The sequence below is a fragment of the Pinus tabuliformis genome, chromosome 5_1 (assembly GCF_031772625.1).
Source record: "Pinus tabuliformis cultivar Carrire ecotype Pingquan chromosome 5_1, CPIR1, whole genome shotgun sequence".
In the NCBI taxonomy this organism is placed as follows: Eukaryota; Viridiplantae; Streptophyta; class Pinopsida; order Pinales; family Pinaceae; genus Pinus; species Pinus tabuliformis.
In genome coordinates this window covers 274497318-274515584 of record NC_142305.1, presented here as the reverse complement: position 1 = coordinate 274515584, position 18267 = coordinate 274497318, and the positions used below count along the sequence as shown (strand labels likewise).

General features: G+C 34.0%; 1 protein-coding gene and 1 non-coding gene across 2 annotated transcripts; both read left to right on the top strand.

The window, feature by feature from the left end:
• The first annotated feature begins 296 nt into the window (after nt 1-296).
• Nucleotides 297-369, top strand: TRNAF-GAA (transfer RNA phenylalanine (anticodon GAA)). The gene has a single exon. It is a non-coding gene; the product is annotated as a tRNA-Phe (tRNA).
• An 11444-nt stretch (nt 370-11813) lies between these two features.
• Nucleotides 11814-13259, top strand: LOC149164445 (zinc finger CCCH domain-containing protein 6-like). Its single transcript, XM_089429480.1, has 4 exons — nt 11814-11831; nt 12224-12348; nt 12445-12477; nt 12791-13259. Exons 1-4 carry the CDS (start codon nt 11814-11816, stop codon nt 13257-13259), a joined length of 645 nt encoding a protein of 214 aa, XP_089285606.1.
• Nucleotides 13260-18267: the final 5008 nt, after the last annotated feature.

Below are 18267 nucleotides of genomic sequence, written 5' to 3'. Positions count from 1 at the left end.
ACTAAACACATTAACAGGTTAGGTTAAAAAATTTAACTATGAGCTTATACATTTTTTCCTGCATTTTGTATCTCGTTGTCTTGATTCCGATTGTTCGATTGAATTCAATACCATACCCTTCATAATTAAATTTATTTACCTATTGACTTCACTGACCTCTTTCGTCCGGTCTAAATCCAAATAAAATGCCACGTCATCTAAAATCAGTTGACACTGCCATGGATATCCCCACTGTATCGCGATTCACACGTATGTTGATTGGAAAGAAATGTATCTGAATGTATTAAAATTCGTATGCGGGGATAGCTCAGTTGGGAGAGCGTCAGACTGAAGATCTGAAGGTCGCGTGTTCGATCCACGCTCACCACAAATTTAGCTTTGGGAGGAGCGTCATATTGAAAATGTGAAGGTCTCGTGTTCGATCCACGCTCACCGCAAATTTAGTTATGTGGGAAGAGCGTCATACTGAAAACCTGAACGTTTTTAGTGTTTGATATGAACTCACTTCAAATTTTATTTTTTTCTTTGTATTGGGCATGCTTGAAAATTCTTGATTTCAGCACCAATTTGGCCGGTGTGGAGAGCGTCAGACTGAAAATCTTAGGGTTGCGTGTTTGATCTACGCTCAGCGCAAATTTTATTTTTTTCTCGGTCTACGCGGCCCTGAACCGGTTTGCATTGGGCATGCTTGAAAATTCTTGATTTCAACATTAATTTTTAAGTTTTTATATATTTTTTAAAGAATATAGTAGAGGATAAATTTAGAAAGTTATAATAATATAAAAAGTCTCACCACAATGGAAATCTTTGTAAGCGTAGAGGAATTCAATTTTTTGGGGCTTTTTTAAAATAATGAAATAAGTTATGAACATAAATATGAATGCATAAGGGTTGCGCAGAGTCATTCAACATCATTGAAAGTGTATAATTGAATAGAAAAGGTGAAAAGGAAATTATCATACTTGATCTAGGTGGAGAGGTCTCTAACGGATTTTAGCTAGCTTGAAAAGAGGCGAAGATGCTTTGATGTTACACCCAGGAATTCGGTTGCAGTGTCAATGAAAGCAACAACATTTTTAAGATGGCCATTATGGTCATGTAATTCAAGATGAAGTACCAAGATGAAGTACATAGTGGCGGTCACATTCAAGGAAGGCATTGTTGCATTTCATGCAATGCCACATGTTGTGAGATTGTTGAACAACCTTTTTCATGCATTGCATCCCATAAATGTTAAGGGGGCATGCAAGGAAGTAAAAATATTCCATGTTAATTGTTGTAGCAGTGGCACGAATAAAAATAGACGAAGCTTTTTTGAAGCGTGACAAGTTCAAAGATTGATTTTGTTTTGAGGGACCTATTAGGGTCTCTTACATATTTTTGACTCAATGAAGACAAGGATGCATTGAAACTTGTTTCTTGAAAGCATTGTTTGAGCTAGCGTGTTTCAGCAATATCTTTGTTTTTAAGAAGAAGTGGTGGGGATAGTTCCAATAGTCCTCCCATTGAGCTCAATGACACGACCCCATTTGATTGCAAGGAGTGGAGTGGTTCCTAAGGTGCAAAGGTAAGATAGTTCGTTCCCTTCAACAAGGCATTGTGCGCCTCAAAAGGTGACATCGATGTTGCAACCTAATATGTTGTGTAAGCCGAGAGTTTTCTGGGGAGTTTTTGAGCCATGATGTTGGCGTATGATGGATGCAATAGAAGTTGAGCTAGCAACACCAACAATGCCAACAATTTAGTTGATAGTTGCAATGTTGAGTGAACTTATTGGTGTGAAATGAAAGCAATGGGAAGAAATCGATTGATCATCATGTATGCACTAAGACACAGTGGATGATGAGAAAAGGAGGATTTTGAACCAGCTATGCAGATGATTGTAGTTGGGACTATGATTATAAAGAACAACCTTCTACTTCAATGGTTGCTTACTTGTTGATGGAAATTTGTTGTTGTAGCACTTGGTTATGCCTAGAATAAGATGACTGATGGAAAATTACACAGGTAAATAACTAAATGACCAAATAATTAATATAATTCCTTACTTATTTCTTTAAGTATTGAGGAAATTGTTGGTTTATTATGTTGCCATACTAGGCAAGGAAAATTGTGAAGAAAAAATGGATGAATTTTCATATTGTTGCTTTTATCAATCGGGTCAATACAATTCAGAGGACAACTTCAAACAACTAGACAAAAAATTGGCCAGGCAGAGATTGCCCAGGGGAGGTTGGACCCACTATTGAGTTTCCAAATGATGATTACAGATCTCATCGGCTTGCCCATGTCCAACACTTCTCTTCTCGACAAAAGAACTGTTGCAGTAGAAGTTATGTTGATTCAAGTAGGTGTCCTTTATATGAAGGCCCTAAAGGTTGTTTTGAAGGATTTTGATTACAGTAATTGCAAGGATTTTTGCATGCCTTTGGTCTAGTATTCTGGAACCAAAGGAGAGGTATGGGATTACATTGATATTGTTGGGAATCCACATTCCAATGGTGTTAAGCTTTCCATGGCCACCTCTGTTGAATTTGATGATTTCAAAGTCTCCATGGGAGTTGAAAGCACATATGGCTATTGGATATGCTTAAAGGTTTGGGGTTTCAATGGAATTTGGATCCTCATGCTGCTTTTCTGGATACTTCACAAGAGTATAAGAGAATCATGCCCAGAAGGATTTTAGGAGAGAGTGTAAAGTCAAATGGTAAGCCAACTCTTCGACTTTAGTGTGTGAGAATGCTTCGCGACTACCTTCTTCAGGTGTTCTTGGAAAGTTCTGTGCTGACCATGTGAGAACTGTTAGAGGCGAGGTTGACATCTTGCACTATTTAGAGTGCCAAGAGCTGCAAACCCTAGTCACCAACATGGTTAAATTTTCTTTTTACTAATTTCATTGTGCTCTTAGCCATTTTGATTAGCCTTCTTTTTTGGGTTTGGCCTTCAAGGGTCATTTAGTCTCAATTTTTGTACCCTTTACCTTAGAAATTGAAGGAAAAAGGTCGTCTTCGTAACCAAATCTCCTCCTGATTGTAAATAGTGAGAATCTTGTTTCCATGCTCATAGATTTCCTCACGCAAATGAACCAATAACCTCATACATGCATATTGATGGTCCCTCTGTCCAACTTTTCCAAACCAAACTAACATAATGAAGAAATGGAATCAAAATGCATTAATGTTTGGACTTCCCTCTGCAATAATGCCTAAACCATTACTTATAATCCATATGTCCATATGTCAATGAATACCTATCCGAGTACATTAAAGGGCACATGGTATTATGCTCACCTCTAGAAGAATGTTTATTATTTATTTATTTATTTTTCTTTAATAAATGATGGGGATGATGATGAATTATTACCATGTATTAAGACCAACTTTGGTTTATTACACCTTAACAAAAATGAGAAAATTTAATTGGGTTTCTTAAAATGTTACTTCTGTACTAAAAAAGTTGGATAAAAGCTTTTCTAAATTTCCATAATTTTGATGAGTTAGCAGGGTAGCAAGGTTGATAATATTATAGATATTTTGAAATTGAGATTTAATGAGGAAATACAAATGACATTTTAAGTGAAAGTTATTTTCATCTCCGACCTTCTTAATATCACGAATATGACAAATTCTTTTATTTCATGGTGTTATAGGGATAATCTACCACATTATTTGATTATGAAGCTTGTAAGAGTTTACTCTCATTTCAGCAATGTTGATTTTCTTTCTTAAGTTACCATAACAAAAAGATACTTTTGATCTTTTACATTGGGGTCAATCACCTCTTTACAATATCTTTATTTTCTCTTATCCTCTATTTTTTCATCACACCACAATTTCTCATTAAACTTAAATTTGATAATATTTTCAATGGTATAATTATTTGTAAAATGATCTTCTTCTTTCCTTTCCAATGATTTAGCCAACTCTTCACATTTTTATGCCAAACCCTCTCAAGCCACAAGTGACTGTTATTAGAGTTTTGAACAATCTTACAAATAATCTTATCTTTCATGTTAGTTTTTCCATGCTTGTATATTAGATACTTAGTCATAGCCATACTGTCAATAGGGGAAAGACCAACTTTTATGAGGAGGATAGGAAATGGCGTATTGCTTTTAATTTTATGATTAAATCATAAAAAATAATAAAATTTGTTTTGTTTTATCTTCCTCTATAATTCTATTGCAACCTCAAACTTTATGCACATTCAGGAAATAAGTGTGACAAAAATCTCAAAAGAAGGGTTTATTTTTTTCCCACACTCAAAAGTCCATTTATTTATAATTGTTTTCAAAGAAAAATTAAGATTATCATCTTTTATTATCCTTTGTTTAATGTTATAATTATAGTTAAATTTGTGTTAAATATAGATTTTAAATTATTTGAATCAATTAATTTTCTCTAAATTATTATCACCATATGTAAAAATTTAGTATTAAAAATTATTTTTAAGTAAACAATGGTTAAGTGTTCAAACAAAATTACTATATATAAATTATGTAATTTTAAAATGTATACATCTTTTTATATAGCAAAAACTTATCATATTTTAGTTGTTAAATTAGCTAAGGGATAACTATTAATATAGGTTGATGCATAGTCATTATTCAAAGAAAAACATGCCACTTAAAAGCTTTCCAGATGTCTCTATATCTTAGGTCATCAACCAATTTCTTTACCTATAAGAAAGACAAACGCTTAACCAAACAAAAATATTATATATATATATATATATATATATATATATATATATATATATATATATATATATATATAATATTTTGACAACACTTTATAATTACATTGTAAGGCGTTTCCCTATGAAAACAACTCCCTAACTATCGCCGTGTCAATTAGTAAACCGTCGATTCTATATGTTAGACAATTAGAACGTCATGTTAGGTGGAAGTTATTATGATCACTGATCTCCAGAATCGAAAGGGTTCATATGTTTGACATGCCATCACAGCAACTCTGCAAATTTGCAAATTTACTCCTTCCATCGATTTTCCTCTTCGCGCAAAGACACCTAAATCTGGAGCGCAAACCCAAATAGCACTGTCAGAAAAAAGGCCAGGGTCGGTTCACAGGTAGTTGTATAAACTCATTCAATTTTTCGCTATTGTAGACTTAACAATGAAGCTCTGAGATTCTTGAGATTCTTGAATTATGAGAGTTTACCATCTACCCCCAAGTCTGAAAGGGAGATCCTCTCTTCATCAAATTTGAAGGTTTTCACTTTCAATGAGCTCAGAAGTGCAACAAGAAATTTCCGTCCAGAAAGCCTTTTGGGTGAGGGTGGATTTGGGTCGGTGTTCAAGGGCTGGATTGGTGAGGAACATGTATGCCAGAATTACAGTTACCAGGTAGATTGCAAATCCCTCTAGCTCCATTTCTAGATTCAATACCTCTTATTTGCAGCCTTACTAGATTCATAATCATTACCTCTAACTTCCATTCTCGAGGTAGTTCTGACTACAAGAGGCCTCATGACCAAATCTCTATTACAAGGTCAGTCAGGCAGTGCAGACGCTAGAGCACCCAACTTATTGTCAACAGGAATATTATTACCAACTTCTTCTTGCTTTTGGGTGTTGGAGATCTGCTAATTGACGACATTTTTGGTTAAAGCTTTCTCCCTAGGTGCTCTGGACACTATTGCCCCTGACTTATTGTGACAAAACTAAAAATTTAGTGCTTTCTTATTTTGTGGTTATGTGATTCTAGTAAAGTACATTTTAAATTGATTCCAATTTTTAGGACAACCTTACAACATTGAAACTATGCACACCCCATAACAATACATTATTTTCAGCTGGTTTCTCACTTATTTTATCCATATCTCTTACTTATTTTATCCAGTTAGATCTGGATGTCATTACTTTTGGATTAAATATGCTCTTTTTTGAACTGTTTTTTTCTTTTTAAGTTTTGGTACTAGTTGTCTGCTGCAGAATGATTCGGATTCCTTTATGGCATCATGTTTCTATTTTTCTTACAGACCAATAAGATAGATATTGATGTCAAGTTTTCATTTTCAGGTGTGATTGTTTCTTACTGAAGATGCCCCATTGCAGTCTGGCCTAGCTAACCAAGACGATCTACAGGCAAAACAATCTCGGTTGTGGCATGCATATGGCTCTGGATTTGAAGGTAATCAGTTGCAGGGCGTTGGAAACAATTATACAAAGTAGAATATACAGGAATATTCCATTGTACTTGTGACCACCTGGTGCTGCCCCCCAGGGTATACAAACATAATTTCTTGCTCTTATATGGGATTTGGAACTATCACTCATATATTCTGTTATGCAGCAATAAATGGTTAATCATATGTGTGGAATAAATTTTAAGACATTCAAAATGCATAAAGCGAATTAAAACGATGTCAATTATGAAGATTCCTAGATGTATATCAAGTACATTTTATACAGTCATGTTAATGTTTCTTCTTAATAAGGTCATTCGATTAGGATTGGTCTTCTCAAATATTTTCTTTCCATTAGAGATCTTATCACTAGCCTTTTTTTAAATGTTTGTGTAGTTTTTCATTAGTCCTTCATGACGAGTAGTTGTTGGGGATGCAAGTTTAGAAGTTAAAGTACAGTGTGAACGAGAAGTCAGGAATTTGGAGGCCATATACCCACGCCCATCTTCTATTCCACCAAGGTAGCTGCATTTTTTGATGTTTTTAGGCCTTTTATGTTTTTGGGTTGGACAACTATGAATGAAATGTTCTATGAGACTTGCAATGAATTACTTGCAGCCCCATAGAGCCACTGGAAGTTAAAGTATAGTGTGAACGAGAAGTCAGGAATTTGGAGGCCATATACCCACGCCCATCTTCTGTTCCACCAAGGTAGCTGCATTTTTTGATGTTTTTAGGCCTTTTATGTTTTTGGGTTGGACAGCTATGAATGAAATGTTCTATGAGACTTGCAATGAATTACTTGCAGCCCCATAGAGCCATTGGAGCCACAGGAGGACGGGTGCGATTCTGATACACCTACGATTCCATTGAATCCCATAGAAGAAGATGAAACTGGAGAGTTGAATGAAGTGCCTCCTTTGCAAGATTTTCAAGAGCTGGGTAGGTGATGCTAGTCATCTCACTTCTATTTGATTATTTCTCTAGGGATTATAGTTGTCGTAGATCTAATTCTTGCCTGAGATGATTAAGCTGTTATGAAAATGCTACCTTTCTCTAATTTAAATTCTTTATTTTACTTATAAAATCATAGGGTAGCTAAGGAAGAATTGATTGGCAACCTTAACAGGAATAGATTTATATGATTCTATCGGGATTATGCACAATATGAGAGCAATGCAACCAAATTCTACAGGAATATCATTCCAAGGTGGTGAATATGTCTCTATGGTCCCTCCTATTGTTGATCAGCAAAACAGGAGTCCTTATCCATATCTAAACCTACAACAGAACCTGACATAACTGCAACTGCAACAGATGTTGTTGCTTTTGTTGCAATAGCAAAATCAAATGAAAAGGGAAACATGATTGATCATGATATGGTGCTAAAAATACTCAGGATTCCACAAATAATTGAAACATTGACAACTTTACACAGAAGAAATAATAATATTCAAATGGACTTGATGCCTAATTTGCAGGAAATTGACACTAAGCATGATGCACCTAAAAATCCTTGCAATGTTGCCGAAGATCAAAGCCCATTGATAATTTTCAGACAGGAATCTGTTGGCATGAATAATATTGGATGCATTTACACTTGGGGTATTACATTTTATTAAGTAGATGGCACTGGATGTTATCATTATGATCATGGAGTGTTTGATTACTTTTGGCTCTTTTGCTGGAAAAATTAATGTTATAGAACTCTCCATTTTTGTGTACATGATATTGCAAGTTTAGAAATGTTTCCATTTTAACCAGTGGGTCAAACTTAGAAAGGAAAAATCATGGCTACATTGGCAGGCTTGACATTATATGACTTGTAAAATTACATTTTGTGATTTGATTCTGCCATCAGTGAATGTGTTTAAAGTATTCGTAGACAAGAAATGTGTATTTAGTGAAAGTTAAGTGTTCTTGGACATGAATTGTGAATTTAGTCCAAGGGTTGATAAAATGCATGAGACTTTGTCTTCTTATTATCATCTCTGCTGAAAATATAAATGTCAATTTTTCACAGAGAGGTTTTTCCAATACTTTGTTTTGGAAGCCATCCAAGTCTCAAAGAGTTCTGCTCGTACTTTGTTTTTGAAGCCATCTATGTCAAAAAGGTATTTATCTTCGACTTGTCTCCTTTGATAAATACACAAGGGTGAAATCGTTAATGTCTACAAATATAATAATCCTTTTCATGCCATAAGATAACAAAAGACTTTAAAGGGTTATCCACTGAAACTGTACAAGTCATCATCCTTTTCATACCTGAAGATATAAAACACTTTGAAGTGTTGCCCACTGAAACTGTATAAGTCCTTTGCTTCCAGAGGGGTTCTGGCATTTTATTACCGGAAAATGATTTTTATACTTGATCCATGTTTGTTCATAAATTTAAACTAGTGAAATCACTATGTTATACCACTATATTGGTCACACATGGAAGTCTGAAAAACATGCAAAAATTACAAGATGTCTGTATTTTTTGAAAAGTTGAATCTATTTGGTAGAATGGAAGAGAAAAGGGAAATATTGATGTTTATCAACTGACAAAAATTTCAGACTCCATGTGGGTATATGTATCTTAGAGATTCCTTTTACTCTTTGAAATGCAATTTCAAAACAAAGAGCTTATAATCTATATAGAGATTCAGGGTGAAAAGGACCTTTCTGATATATAGGAGAAGACCTCCTTAGTAGAGGGAGATTCGAGGTATCCCCAATTTTTATGCAAGGCATTTAGAACCAAACAAGTATGTCTAGGATGGCACACAGTCTGGACACTATTGGCCCTGACTTATTGTGACAAAACTAAAAACTTAGTGCTTTCTTATTTTGTGGTTATGCGATTCTAGTAAAGTACATTTTAGATTGATTCCAATTTTTAGGACAACCTTACGGCATTGAAACTATGCACACCCCATAACAATACACTATTTTCAGTTGGTTTCTCACTTATTTTAGCCATATCTCTCACTTATTTTATCCAGTTAGGTCTGGATGTCATTACTTTTGGATTAAATATGTTGTTTTTTGGACTGTTTTTTTCTTTTTTAAGTTTTCATACTATTGTCTGCTGCAGAATGATTCAGGTTCCTTTATGGCATTAGCTCTCTATTTTTCTTACAGACCAATAAGATAGATATTGATGTCAAGTTTTCATTTTCAGGTGAGATTGTTTCTTGTTGAAGATGCCCCATTGCAGTCTGGCCTGGCTGACCAAGACCATCTACAGGCAAAACAATCTCTGTTGTAGCATGAATATGGCTCTGGATTTGAATGTAATCAATTGCATGGCGTTATAAACAATTATACAAAGCAGAATATACATGAATATTCCATTGTCACCTCACTTCTATTTGATTATTGCTCTAGGGATTATAGTTGTTGTAGATCTAATTCTTGCCTAAGATGATTAAGCTGTTATAAAAATGCTTCCTTTTTCTGATTTAAATTCTTTATTTTATTATAAAATCATAGGGTAGCTAACGAAGAATTGATTGACAAACTTAACAGGAATAGATTTATATGATTCTATCGGGACTATGCACAATATAAGAGCAATGCAACCAAATTCTACAAGAATATCATCCCAAGGTGGCGACTCTGTCTCTATGGTCCCTCCTAGTGTTGATAAGAAAAATTAGCAGTGCTTATCCATATCTAAACCTGTAGCAGAACCTGACATAATTGTAGCTGCAACAGATGTTGCTGCTTTTGTTGCAATAGCAAAATCAAATGAAAAGGGAAACATGATTGATCATGATATGGTGCTAAAAATACTCAGGATTCCACAAATAATTGAAACATTGACAACTTTACACAGAAGAAATAATAATATTCAAATGGACCTGATGCCTAATTTGTAGGAAATTGACACTAAGCATGATGCATCTAAAAATCCTTGCAATGTTGCCGAAGATCAAAGCCCATTGATAATTTCCAGACAGGAATCTGTTGGCATGAATAATATTGGATGCATTTACACTTGGGGTATTACATTTTATTAAGTATATGGCACTGGATGTTATCATTATGATCATGGAGTGTTTGATTACTTTTGGCTCTTTTGCTGGAAAAATTAATGTTATAGAACTCTCCATTTTTGTGTACATGATATTGCAAGTTTAGAAATGTTTCCATTTTAACCAGTGGGTCAAACTTAGAAATGTAAAATCATGGCTAGATTGGCAGGCCTGACATTATATGACTTGTAAAATTACATTTTGCGATTTGATTCTGCCATCAGTGAATGTGTTTAAAGTATTCGTAGACAAGAAATATGTATTTAGTGAAAGTTAAGTGTTATTGGACATGAATTGTGAATTTAGTCCAAGGGTTGATAAACTGCATGAGACTTTTTCTTCTTATTATCATCTCTGCTGAAAATATAAATGTCGATTTTTCACAGAGAGGTTTTGCCAATACTTTGTTTTGGAAGCCATCCATGTCTCTGAATCTGAAATGCCCATTGTCATAGAGAGTTTTGCGCGTACTTTCTTTTTGAACCAATCTATGTCAAGGTATTTATCTTCAACTTGTCTTCATTGATAAATACACACGGGTGAAATCATTAATGTCTACAAATATAATAATGTTTTTCATGCCAGAAGATAACAAAATAATTTAAAGTGTTATCCAATGAAATCGTACAAGTCATCATCCTTTTCATACCTGAAGATATAAAACACTTTGAAGGGTTACCCACTGAAACTGTATAAGTCCTTTGCTTCTAGTGGGGTTCTGGCATTTTATTACTGGAAAATGACTTTTATACTTGATCCATGTTTGTTCATAAATGTAAACCTGTGAAATCACTATGGTATACCACTATAATGGTCACACATGGAAGTCTGAAAAACATGCAAAAATTACAAGATGTATGTATTTTTTGAAAAGTTGAATCTATTTGGTGGAATGGAAAAGAAAAGGGAAATATTGATGTTTATCAACTGACAAAAATGTCAGACTCCATGTGGGTATATGTATTTTAGATATTCCTTTTACTATTCGAAATGCAATTTCAAAACAAAGAGATTATAATCTATATAAACATTCAGGGCAAAAAGGATGTTTCTGATATATAGGAGAAGACCTCCTTAGTAGAGGGAGATTCGATGTATCCCCAATTTTTATGCAAGGCATTTAGAACCAAACAAGTATGTCTAGGATGGCATACAGTCTGGACACTATTGGCCCTAACTTATTGTGACAAAACTAAAAATTTAGTGCTTTCTTATTTTGTGGTTATGTGATTCTAGTAAAGTACATTTTAAATTGATTCCAATTTTTAGGACAACCTTACGGCATTGAAACAATGCACACCCCATAACAATACATTATTTTCAGTTGGTTTCTCACTTATTTTATCCCTATCTCTCACTTAGTTTATCCAGTTAGGTCTGGATGTCATTACTTTCGGATTAAATATGTTGTTTTTTGGACTGTTTTTTTCTTTTTAAGTTTAGGTACTAGTTGTCTACTGCAGAATGATTCACATTCCTTTATGGTATCAGCTCTCTATTTTTCTTACAAACCAATAAGATAGATATTGATGTCAAGTTTTCATTTTCAGGTGAGATTGTTTCTTGTTGAATATGCGCCATTGCAGTCTGACATGACTGACCAAGACTATCTACAGGCAAAACAATCTCGGTTGTGGCATGAATATGGCTCTGGATTTGAATGTAATCAGTTGTAAGGTGTTAGAAACAATTATACAAAGAATAATATACAAGAATATTCCATTGTACCTGTGACCACCTGGTGCTGACCCCCTAGGGTATGCAAACATAATTTCTTTCTCTTATATGAGATCTGGAACTATCAGTCATATGTTCTGTTATGCAGCAATAAATGGTTAATCATATGTGTGGAATAAATTTTAAAACATTCAAAATGCATAAAGCAGATTAAAACAATGCCAATTATGAAGATTTTTTGATGTATATCAAGTATGTTTTATACAGTCATGTGAATGTTTGTTCTTAATAAGGTCATGCGATTAGGATTGGTCTTCGCAAATATTTTCTTTCCATTAGAGATCTTATCACTAGCCTTTTTTTAAATGTTTGTGTAGTTTGTCATTAGTCCTTCATGGCGAGTAGTTGTTGGGGATGAAAGTTTAGAAGTTAAAGTTCAGTGTGAACGAGAAGTCAGGAATTTGGAGGCCATATACCCACTCCCATCTTCTATTCCACCAAGGTAGCTGCATTTTTTGATGTTTTAGGCCTTTTATGTTTTTGGGTTGGATAGCTATGAATGAAATGTTCTATGAGACTTGCAATGAATTACTTGCAGCCCCATAGAGCCATTGGAGCCACAGGAGGACTGGTGCGATTCTGATACACCTACGATTCCATTGAATCCCATAGAAGAAGATGAAACTTGAGAGTTGAATGAAGTGCCTCCTTTGCAAGATTTTCAAGAGTTGGGTAGGTGATGGTAGTCATTTGACTTCTATTTGATTATTGCTCTAGGGATTATAGTTGTCGTAGATCTAATTCTTGCTTGAGATGATTAAGCTGTTATGAAAATGCTACCTTTTTCTGATTGAAATTTTTTATTTTACTTATAAAATCACTGGGTAGCTAACGAATAATTGATTGGTAACCTTAACAGGAATATATTTATATGATTCTATCAGGATTATGCACAATATGAGAGCAATGCAACCAAATTCTACAGGAATATCATCCCAAGGTGGTGACTCTGTCTCTATGGTGCCTCCTAGTGTTGATCAGCAAAAACAGGAGTCCTTATCCATATCTAAACCTGCAGCAGAACCTGACATAACTGCAGTTGCAGCAGATGTTGCTGCATTTGTTGCAATAGCAAAATCAAATGAGAAGGGAAACATGATTGATCATGATATGGTGCTAAAAATACTCAGTAATCCACAAATAATTGAAACATTGACATCTTTACACAGAAGAAATAATAATATTCAAATGGACTTGATGCCTAATTTGCAGGCAATTGACAGTAAGCATGATGCACCTAAAAATCCTTGCAATGTTGCCCAAAATCAGAGCCCATTGATAATTTCCAGACAGGAATCTGGTGGCATGAATAATATTGGATGCATTTACACTTGGCATATTACATTTTATTAAGTAGATGGCACTGGATATTATCATTATGATCATGGAGTATTTAATTACTTTTGGCTCTTTTGCTGGAAAAATTAATGCTATAGAACTCTCCATTTTTGTGTACATGATATTGCAAGTTTAGAAATGTTTCCATTTTAACCAGTGGGTCAAACTTAGAAAGGAAAAATCATGGCTACATTGGCAGGCTTGACATTATATGACTTGTAAAATTACATTTTTTTATTTGATTCGGCCATCAGTGAATGTGTTTAAAGTATTCGTAGACAAGAAATGTGTATTTGGTGAAAGTTAAGTGTTCTTGGACATGAATTGTGAATTTAGTCCAAGGGTTGATAAAATGTATGAGGCTTTGTCTTCTTATTATCATCTCTGCTGAAAATATAAATGTTGATTTTTCATAGAGAGGTTTTGCCAACACTTTGTTTTGGAGGCCATCCATGTCTTTGAATCTAAAATGCCCATTGTCACAGAGAGTTCTTCTCGTACTTTCTTTTTGAATCCATCTATGTCGAAAAGGTATTTATCTTCAACTTGTCTTCATTGATAAATACACACGGGTGAAATAATTAATGTCTACAAATATAATAATCTTTTTCATGCCAGAAGATAACACAAGACTTTAAAGGGTTATCCACTGAAACTGTACAAGTCATCATCCTTTTCATACCTGAAGATATAAAACACTTTGAAGGGTTACCCATTGAAACTGTACAAGTCCTTTGCTTGCAGAAGGGTTCTGGCATTTTATTACAGGAAAAGGATTTTTATACTTGATCCATGTTTGTTCATAAATGTAAACCTGTGAAATCACTATGGTATACCGCTATAATGGTCACACATGGATGTCTGAAAAACATGCAAAAATTACAATATGTCTGTATTTTTTGAAAAGTTGAATCTATTTGGTAGAATGGAAGAGCAAAGGGAAATTTTGATGTTTATCAACTGACAAAAATGTTAGACTCCATGTGGGTATATGTATCTTAGAGATTCCTTTTACTATTCGAAATGCAATTTCAAAACAAAGAGATTATAATCTATATAGACATTCAGGGTGAAAAGGATGTTTCTGATATATAGGAGAAGACTTCCTTAGTAGAGGGAGATTCGAGGTATCCCCAATTTTTATGCAAGGCATTTAGAACCAAATAAGTATGTCCAGGATGGCATACCCTTGGGCATATCGTTCTCTGTGCAAATTATTTTTGAGTGTGAGTGTCACATTTGGTTCTGTTGGCTACAATTCATGTGTGAGAATGCAGAACTTTGGCCCAATTTGTTAGGAAAAGACAAAAGTATGAGCATTCTTTTAATGGAGATAAGTTTCCCTAGATATTTCAAATTGTTTAAGAGTGCGTTGTGTGTTCACATGTAAATTCGAAATGAATTATATCTACCAAAATCTAAAGAACATTGTAACTTCATTACAGATGCATAAATCTTATGTTATTTGCAATACAAGATTATTCTGCATCGCCGAAGGGATATCAAATTGGAGTTTTATTGAATTGGTATGATTCCAGTAGGATCTATTGGCTACCAGTTCTAGTGTTTGTGGCCATGGCCTCATTGAAAATATTGTTGGCTTGGGGATTATTTTTGAGTGTGAGTGTCACATTTGGTTCTGTTGGCTACAATTCATGTGTGAGAATGCAGAACTTTGGCCCAATTCATTAGGAAAAGACAAAAGTATGAGCATTCTTTTAATGGAGATAAGTTTCCCTAGATATTTCAAATTGTTTAAGAGTGCGTTGTGTGTTCACATGTAAATTCGAAATGAATTATATCTACCAAAATCTAAAAAACAGTGTAACTTCATTACAGATGCATAAATCTTATGTTATTTGCAATACAAGATTATTCTGCATCGCCGAAGGGATATCAAATTGGAGTTTTATTGAATTGGTACGATTCCAGTAGGATCTATTGGCTACCAGTTCTAGTGTTTGTGGCCATGGCCTCACTGAAAATATTGTTGGCTTGGGGATTACGACCCAGATATTCCCAGGGGCTTGTACCATAAGTTTTGTTAAATGTTTAGCAGCCCTCCAAGATAGTTTCGTGCAAATGTTGATAAGCTTCCAAGTAGACCTTGTGTGCTATTAGGAGCAGGAAAGGCCCACAAGGTTGCCGATTTTCACCCTACACCAACAGCTTCGGAATGCCCGTCAAGCAGTACTTCTTTATTTTCATGGTATCTGCATGGTCTAACTGATCAGCTTCTTCTTGTTCAGTAAAAACGCCATAGGAGGAAAGGAGCCTCAAAATTATGAAAAGGTATCCGACATCCACGTGCGAATGTGAATTACTAGTCGATGAGGAATTCGCAGCAACAATGTGAAAAACAATATGCTCAACCGAAAGGGCACCTCCGTTGCCTTGTGTGGCGATAATGTCAGGAATGTTGAGCAACACTGCTACTCTCAAAGCCAGGGGCTTGATGGAAGACCATATCATCTCATAAAGATGGATATTAAAAGAAAAAAAAAATTATATTCTTGTTTAAAAATTAAAAATTAAACGTTATTTTTTTATTTTTATATGCATCAAGTAAATAATTTTTTAATAAAAATAATAAATTGAATTTTTTATTGATATATTCTTAATATTATACTTATCTGTAAATTTGTATTTGTAAATTTGTCTATTAAAAAAGTTATAATTGGATGAATATTTTTATTTTAATTTTACTAATTATGTTATATATATTGAATTTTATAATAAATTTTGTGAAAATATGAGTTTATGTAATTTTGGAAATTTTGTGTGAATAGAATTTTTTTTAAGGATTAATTATAAGTTTACTGTTTGAATCTATAATGTATAATCACATTTTTTTCAAGTTTTAAGTTGTTTTTTTATATTGAATTGTAAAATAAAGAATATTAATTTAGATAAAGAAGCTTTAGAATTTTTTTATGAAGTGGAATTTCTTTAAGAATTTAATGCATGTTTAATGTTTGAATTTAAGATTTCATTTTCTTTAGGTTTTAAGTTGTTTTTATTTATATTGAATTATAAAATAAAACTTTTGAGAATATGAATTTATATAAAAAAAAAACATTGGAAAATTTATATGAAGATTGGTGAATGTTTTAGGCACACTATGTATAAATGGAAACGCCTTTAGAGGTTACTCACAAAGAAATTTGGTTTGGAACAATTACCACATGAGGGAGAGTGAAGGGTTCAGTTTAGGCGATGAAAGACAAAGGTACCATACTGAGGTGATGAAAGACAAAGGCACCATATGATGGTGGAGGGTTTAGTTTGGCTTCTATGCTTGGAGATTGGTGAATGTTTTAGGCACACTGTGTATAAATGGAAATGCCTTTAGATATTATTCACAAAGAAATTTTGTCTGGAGCAATTACCATATGAGGGTGATTACCATATGCACCATATGATGGTGGAGGGTTCAGTTTGGCTTCTATGCTTGGAGATTGGTGAATGTTTTAGGCACATTGTGTATAAATGGAAATGCCTTTAGATATTACTCACAAAGAAATTTTGTCTGGAGTAATTACCATATGAGGGGGAAGGATTTAGTTTGGTTGAGGCAATGAAACAAAGGTACCATATGATGGTCAAGGGTTCAGTCTAACTGAGACTATGAAAGACAAATGGAAGAGAAAGGAGTTCTGATCTGGGATGCAATTATCAACGAAAATAAACTCTTCGAATTGTCAATGAAAATAAACTCTTAGATTGAGCACTTGGGAAGGAAGTTGCACATGGCTCTTTTTTGAGTAGATTGTTTGATTGTATTACATTTAACATTAACATTTTTTTCACTCAAATTGGGCTATAGTTAGATCATGTAACATATCACATCTTTTTTCATTTATGCTCTTCTTCCATATGCGCGACTTACGACGTTTTCTTTGCAACATCTGATGCAAATGCTAGTTTACTTACTTTAAAAAGGAGTAGTGTAACAGGGATATTAAGATGAAAATTTTGGTTTCTTTTTTATGTATTTTGAAAAAGAAAAACTTGATTTGTATCATGTAGTTGAAATCACTACAGCGAAATATAACCTTTTTTTAACACCCAACGCACAAATCACAATGTGAAATATCAAATGAAATATAGACATGCAAATCCCAAGATCACATGTGAAATGACACCTGTAAAAATAATCGAAGATTTTCCCACCAAACAAAATTTCAAATTTATTTGTTTTTCCTAAAGTTAAAAATGTTTTATTGAGATAAAGCAAAGCGATTTCTTATTAAAAAAAAAATAGGAAATAGAAAAAACACAAAATGTAGTTGAACTTTGGATTATAACAACCCAGTGAGCCATGAGGCTTATGCCCGGTGAGTCCCCGCAATCTAACCAATGGCTCATGGAGTATTATGTCCCTAAATGAAAGGATATACAAATATCATACTACTAGAGTTATTAATGTAACAAACTAAAGTCTTAGAAATGAAAATAGGATATAATTTGTTTATATTAATTCACCTTCCCCTCAGACCCACATTGTGAAGTTACGACGCATAATCAGACGTGTGTGTTGATTAGTTGTCCAACATATGGAAATATTTTTCTACTCACCAACTGCAGTTTGCAAACCCCCTGCCATAAGTTTGTACACAACATGTTTCCACTACCTGTTCACACAACCCACCATGAGCATTACCATCCAAAGAGCTCAACAATTCTTGCTTAGACTCAATACAATTAGGATTATGGTAAAGAGACACGAGGGTTCAACAAAGAATAAGGATAAGCAAAATTATTGGAGAAATAGGAATAAGCAACATTATTGGAGATGTTCTAACTGGTTCAGGGCATCAGGGAGGAGAAGCTAAAGAGCTTGAAAGAGATACAACTACCATTCCATTGAGTTGTGGAGAGCTAATACTATCAAATTCCTTACTCAGCGTCTAATATCTCATCCAAGGCCTGCCAAATACTAATATTCTACTTACATGTGAATGTATTTGAAGGAGGTTTAATGTTTTCTTATTTTCTTTTTGTTTTTTTTGGGTAATACTTG